Source organism: Pleuronectes platessa, chromosome 12 (assembly GCF_947347685.1).
Source record: "Pleuronectes platessa chromosome 12, fPlePla1.1, whole genome shotgun sequence".
Lineage (NCBI taxonomy): Eukaryota > Metazoa > Chordata > Actinopteri > Pleuronectiformes > Pleuronectidae > Pleuronectes > Pleuronectes platessa.
The window spans coordinates 14,176,844-14,183,800 of record NC_070637.1 but is presented as its reverse complement, the minus strand read 5'-3'; the positions used below and the strand labels follow the sequence as shown (position 1 = coordinate 14,183,800).

General features: G+C 42.4%; 1 protein-coding gene across 1 annotated transcript; it reads left to right on the top strand.

The window, feature by feature from the left end:
- Window positions 1–2,326: 2,326 nt before the first annotated feature.
- Window positions 2,327–4,287, top strand: LOC128453224 (uncharacterized). Its single transcript, XM_053435983.1, has 3 exons — window positions 2,327–2,454; window positions 2,891–2,956; window positions 3,382–4,287. The coding sequence occupies exons 1-3, from the start codon at window positions 2,398–2,400 to the stop codon at window positions 3,532–3,534; spliced, it is 276 nt and encodes a 91-aa protein (XP_053291958.1). The 5' UTR covers window positions 2,327–2,397; the 3' UTR covers window positions 3,535–4,287.
- Window positions 4,288–6,957: the final 2,670 nt, after the last annotated feature.

The window sequence follows — 6,957 nt, the reverse complement described above, 5'->3', positions numbered from 1 at the left end:
AGCTTTCATGAGGCTTATTTACCCCTGATCATCACCACTGTTCATTTCCCTCAAAGCCATTACTTTGAAATCAAATTTCCAGCAACAGGTGGTGTCCTCTGACTACCTCCGGGAGAGTAGGAACCCTCACATTAACCCACCCCCCAGGACCAGCAGCCTAACCCAGGTCAACCCGGGCTGCAGCCGCCTGGCAAGCAAAGAGAGTCTGCAGGGGGAACCTCAAACGGTCCCGTCCAGCGAAAGTGTGTGTGGTCCCTGCTTCGGCTCAGAGGAGGATGCAGAGGAAACTAAGCAACCAGAAGAGGTCAGGTTTCAAATTTAGACTGTTAATGTTGTGGTGGAAAAACATCTTTACTATATCAAGTCTTTATGCAGGTTTCTGCTTATTCCAGATTTGTCATAGTACAATATGTGCCGAGAGAAGGTTTAACTGAGTGTTTCCTCCCCCAGAAATCTCTCGTATTGCAAATGAATTCAAAGTGCTGCATTAGTCTCCAGTCATGCATCCTGCAGACAGTAAAAGCCTCCACTTGTTTCTAATCTCCAGGACGGTGCGGCCCGGCTGTCCGAGACCTACCCGCCACGATGCCTTCGCCACAAGAGAGGTGAAACACGAGAGGGCAGGAAATCTCAGCACCACCAAGCTCTTAATGCTGCATCCGGTCTCCATGGAGACTGCCTCCACAACATCTCCATCCCTGGGCGTCTGAAATCTGCTCGGGTGACAGAAAAGACCCCTCCTCAGGAATCACTCATCTCCAAAGTACCATTAAGAGTAACTGCACACTGTATTCCCCCCCCCCCCCCCCCCTTAATACCAAATTATTCCTACCACTACACACTGCAGAAAATTATTGCTAATTTAATTTTTGTTTCTGTACCCTCAAGTGTTTCTGCTGCCCCCAGGCCTGAGCTGCATAGAAATTCTGGCTATTCAAAAATTTGTAATTAAACAATTTCCATCTTAGTTGCAGATTAAAGTGTCTGGCCAGAGGGGAGGTCTCGGGATCAGCATCGCTGGTGGGAAAGGCTCGCTGCCTTACAATGACCGTGATGAGGTAAGAGGCGACACAGGAGAGCAGCCACTGGTCAATGTCAGCTTATCAATATATGAGCTTGTTTGGTCTGAGAGACGATAATGAGAAGCAGCAGCCTCCAGGTCTAAAGTTACCTTGGTTTTCTCAAACTCCAAAAAAGCAAACACAATAGACTGTGTTTTATTTTTTATTCAGGCTGATTTATTTATTACCTTTCAGGGCATTTTCATCTCCAGAGTAACACAAGGGGGTCCATCAGAGAGGGCAGGGATCCATGTTGGAGACAGACTGCTGGAGGTGCGTAGTTCTCTCTCTTTCTCTTAGTTTTCATGAGACATATATTAGTGGGCATGAGAAGTGTTGTTGCCTGAATGGACATCACATACACAGGATTTCACTGTAAAACCCATCTACTTCATGATGTTGTTCCCTTTGTGACCAATAGAGGGCATCATGAGACCAGCAGAGAGCACTCAGCTGAGCCTTGAGTGGTTAAGTAAATGAGATGCTGATGAATATGAAACAGCAAATTCAAAATCTGCCTTAAGAATCAAACGTCATATTTAGTTAGAAATTCTTATTGGAGCCTGTCATGGGAACAGATGGACCCAATTGTGTGTGTGTGTGTGTGTGTGTGTGTGTGTGTGTGTGTGTGTGTGTGTGTGTGTGTGTGTGTGTGTGTGTGTGTGTGTGTGTGTGTGTGTGTGTGTGTGTGTGTGTGTGTGTGTGTGTGTGTTTGTTTGTTTGTTTGTTTGTTTGTTTGTTTGTTTGTTTGTTTGTTTGTTTGTTTGTTTGTTTGTTTGTTTGTTTGTTTGTTTGTTTGTTTGTTTGTTTGTTTGTTTGTTTGTTTGTTTGTTTGCTTGTTGTGGGGTCCTAAATCTGTCTACAGTCAGAGTGGGGACTTGTCTTCGTTATGGAGACAAAAAGAAAGTCTCAATAACTTGAAGGGGAATACATGTTTTAAGATTAGGTTTCGGTTCAGGTAAGGTTTGGATTTGACAACATGAGTGTTAGGGGCTACGGATGCATTATGTAAATAAGTGTTTAAACAAAGGTGTCTCTGGGTGCGTGCGTGTTTGTATGTGTGTGCGTGTGGGCTGCTCTAACTTACCGACCTCTGAAAGTTTAATGTGACCACGGTCGTTCCAGGTCGACGGCCTCAACATGCAGCAGGCGACCCACCACGAGGCGGTCAGCGCCCTCAGGAATGCTGGGAGCTGCATCAATATGAAAGTGCTCAGAGAGAGGCCACCACCCCGTGGGGTGCGTGACCTGGATGAGCCTCTGGAGCCTCGGAACGTGACGGGACGACAGCTCTGCAGCCAGGATTGCCGGAGGCCGGAGGAGCAAACAGCCGAAGATGAAGAGCGCGGACGAGTGTTTGTCCAAGAAGATTGTCTGCAACGGCAATGGCGTTGTGGGTTGTCAACTCAAAACACTGAGCAATCACACACTTACATTTCACCTTTCTTTACTAAGTGCATCAGACTCTTTGTGGATTCACCTTATATCCAAAAACTTGAACAGGACTGATTTGTATTTCTTAGGGAGTAAACGATTTCTGAAACTGATGTAATCGGGGTCTATCGTAAAAGAAAAATTTGCCAACGATTTGTAATATTTCTTTATCGAACTCTGATGACAAATGTAATAAATAAATAAATGTAATCAATGGCTTAATATAGAGCTTGAATTAAGAAAATAAACAAATCCCAAAAACAATTCCGTTAGAAATGAAAGGTTCAATATCTCTGAATATCAGCAAACAAAGATAACTAATAAAACAGAGCTCAACATGTAATATACATGTATGATTCTGAATATGCTTCTGTCTCTTTGTCTTTTTATTTCAGTCAGAGCTGGAGGCAGAGGTGTTAACAAGAAAACACGGTGCTCACGCTGGAAAGCACACGATGACAGTAAGCACAAATCTCAACACTTATCAGCAGGAGCGTTTCAGGGGACTCTTGGGGCCCGGGGCAAAAGATACCTGTGGGGCTACCCCCCCCCACTCAGCCCCAACAGTTTAACACAAAACTTGATGTAAGGATGCAGTATGAGTTCTTGATAAAAAATAAAATTGGACATATTTACGAGACCTGATATTTATGAGTGTGTGAAATATGCTGCAGCTTCATTTAATTTACGGGGATGGCTGAAGTCATAAGTCCCAAGTCTTAGTGAAGCCTTATTGAAATCCAGTAAATCCTCCACACGCAAATAGCTTAGTATTTTATGCCATACATTTTCTCAGATTTTCAGCCTCCACACATCATATCATGTGACGATTGACGCATTTTTTCCCTCTCCCCTCCTGATTCCTTCTGTGTCAATCATTGGACAGATCCCGCGGATCATCCTCACTCATCCCTCTATATCAGATGAAGATGCAGAGCTCTTGACACAGACACCCGGCAGAGAGCCGCTGCATGACTTTGACCTTCCTGACAGACACGTACACCCCGACTGTTTCGACAGCGCTTTCTTCCCACCCTGACCTTAGCGCCCAACTGTGGACATGAAGGACACAGACTATTATTACCAGGATCTTTTGTTTTTTAATAGCTGCAGCATTTTCAGAGACGTGTTCATGGAAGGTTCAGCGTGAGGACAAACTGTTGGAATGTTTGTTTTACTGCCAAGCAAAACTTTATGTCTGTCACACTCAACTGCTGCTACTAGTACTTGATGTTATTAAAGATGGGCAGATTTCTGAATTTATTTTTATGGCAAGAACCAAGAACCGAGTTTTGCCTACTACAGAGAACAGTAGAGCATGACCAGACTGGTCTCTAATGCAGAAATAAGATGCATGACATCATGTTACACACACTCAATTAGACGATGAATGCCGCTGGCTGCTTCTACTTTACATTGTCGTGTTGTAAGTTGTGAATGTGATGTCAAATGCCCGTGACAATGTGAAGCACAGGAACTTTTTTTAATTGTCTCCGCTGACATCAAATGTCTAATGGCTGAACAGAAAGCACAGCGGGGAGTCCAGAGTCCTGAGACCGAGGGAACTCCGCTCCACATCTGCTGTTGCACCACTTCACACTCATGAGATCAGACACTCTGCACAAATGTTTGTGAAAGACAAACACTGGAAGATTCTATTCTCTCGGATCCAAAGCCTAGAATGTACAAACTGTAGACGTCGATACCCGCCCTGTGTTAGTTCACAGCTTTTTCACAGAAAGAAGAGTTGACTGTTCAGTGTTTTTAATAAAGCGAAAATATATTGTTTACCGAGGCTTTTCAATTTTTCTTTCAGCAGCACGACAAATCTGTATTGATGTTTGTTCTGGGAGTACTGACAATGCTGCAATAAACTGTCTATCAACTTGTGGACATGGTGGTGTTGGTTTGAAGTATATATTGAAGTTGTAATTTTGTGTTGGTGCAGGTCTGCAGCATGTTAAACCAGCTATGTGTCCCCCCTCCCCCCCTCTTCAATTATGCATATATATTTACACATTTTTGCAATTTTAATAATTTAAATAATGACCAAAACATGTTTTATTCCCAGCTGGAAAAAACAGGCTTAAATAAAATGACGTAAGAATGTATGAACTTTTACAGATTTGAGGTTTTCTTCTGTCGTTGGGTCAATGGGTAATGTCAACACTTCCGTGGGCGTCCCTGAGGTACAGACCCAGAATACTTTGTTATCAACATTATATATTTCATTTGACCTGGGAATGCGTCTGAATCCCTCACCAGGAGCTTGAAACTTTAGAAAAAGCAAAGGATGGATTATTCATTTATTCATTCAACCCTTATTTTAACTCAGAAAACCAAACAAACAGTTAAATTGACAAAATGGCAAAAGTTAAAGCCTTCGTGATAAATTCAGTACACACAATTTAACTTAAAACAAATTAATCAATTGAAACAAATGAAAACAAGAACAGCTGGAGGTAAAAGATTTTGCATGTTGTCACATGTTGCAGGTGCATGATGGGAAAAACGGTAAAACCAGCTGGCACCTGCAGTGTAATCCAGTCATTGAGGGTGTTTGATGGGAACCAACATTAAAATACAGCCATGAGGTGATGTCATGGGGTAAAAGACCAATTAGACTCTTATAGATTAAAAAACACCCAGAGTGAGAGAGAAGGCCGTCCAAAGATATTGTAACACGCAATGATTTCAGATAAGAATCTTGCCCAACAGTTTCAGTGTTTCAGTTTCAGCATGAATGTTTAAAATCTAAAACAGAGAGGAACATTGCCTCAACACGCATCCTCCTGCAATGTGAAAGGAAACATAGAATAACTGGTTTCACATTTAACGTGATATTTAAAAATCATCTTCTCATCAATGCAAACTCTAAGGTACTTCTTCTCTGTGACTCTTTAGATGTTTGTACTATTCATGGTGGAGATCATGAGATTGTAACAACAGTTTTGGTCGTAGTGATGGAACATTCATTTGGTTTTAGTCTGCATTAAGATTAATTTATGATTAAAATCATACTTTCCACTGAGGGTAATCAAGCACTTCTTGTGTGATAGGGATGTGAGAATCCACCTCAGGCCACTGCCACAACTTGCTAGAATAAAACATCTGAGCTTTTTACCAGCTGTCTGAAGCGTTTGAGAAATTCAATGGGCCTCCATCAACAGAGAGCAATGATGAATAATTAGTATTAAAGGCCACATCCCCAATGAAGATTAATAGTTTATAGGGTGATTCAGAATGTAAAGGAAACAACACCCCTTATAATGAAATTGATTTATTTTGCTCAGGTCTGATTGTGAAATACAGGAAGTCTGTTGAATATTAATGTCTCAATCACAAGTGAGCAAAAACATTTTGAGATTAAATGGTTCTGAGCCTTGCGGGAAGCGAGAAGCATGATTGGTGAAATGAAAGAATTGTTCTTCCACTGGCAGTGAGTCTTTAAATGTTAATGACCTCATTAAGGTCAGTTGAGACGCACCTCTCTTCTAATGAGGATCTGAGAGGCTTAATTCTCCATATCCGTCCTCTTCATCTGAGCTGGGTCGCTCGTCAGTTCGGAGAATTGTTTCAACCTCTGACATAAGTCACTTGTTTGTATGATCTCATCTTACTTCATTCTCAGCTGCGTTCACAGGGACCATGCACAGACTGAAACAGCTAAAGAATAACGGGGATAAAAATATTTCAATTTTATATAGTTGATGCACATCAGGACAGCTTTGGCATCTTAAACCAGACACATTATAATCAAGGCTGATCAATAGATTTATTGGAGAGATTTATCTCACTAATGGACTGACACATGACTAAAACTGAATCAGAGCATCAGAGGATTTCAGCATCAAAGGTTTTTTCCTTAAGGATCAAAGCGACCAGCGAACACCTTTTTCCAAACTGATAGTGATATTAACGAATGTCAGTGGGGACGGGATCACATGACAAACAATCACTTAGTGCTTTAAGGCTCGTTGCCGTGGAAACTGCTTGGAATGTGTTGCCCAAAAGCTTTAACGTATTATCATATTTACATGTCAGGTGGTTTTCATCATTAGTCTCCCAGAATGAAAACAAAACCCCAACATTCCTGAGAGTCTGGTGGAGCGGGCAGTTGTCTTATTATGATTGTGTGTATGTGTGTCTGTCTGTGTGTGTGTCTGTCTGTGGGTGGATAGGATGGGAGGGGTGGATGGGTGGGTGGGGGGGGGGGGGGGGGGGGGGGGGACATGCAGGCTGTAAATAGACAAGAGCAGCTGTGACTGGAATGAAGAAAGTAGTGTACTTAAAGGATTAGCATCCAGTCCAGGGGTCTGCTTTCCCTCGATAAGGGGACAGAGGGGTCCACCTCCAGGGCACACCAGCCAGTAAATCAATTTTTTTCCAACTGCCTGATAAGACTCTACAGTAAACACAGTGAGGTGCCATATCAGGATTACAGGTTCAAATTATCTGGATT

What these genes read in the sequence shown, in the direction of transcription:
- LOC128453224 (XM_053435983.1), top strand. Translation starts at nt 2,398, where the DNA reads ATGAAGAGCGCGGACGAGTGTTTGTCCAAGAAGATTGTCTGCAACGGC. An exon ending in TCTGCAACGGCAATGGCGTT is followed by an intron (nt 2,455 to 2,890) that starts GTGGGTTGTCAA and finishes TTTTTATTTCAG; the next exon opens with TCAGAGCTGGAGGCAGAGGT. An exon ending in CTGGAAAGCACACGATGACA is followed by an intron (nt 2,957 to 3,381) that starts GTAAGCACAAAT and finishes ATCATTGGACAG; the next exon opens with ATCCCGCGGATCATCCTCAC.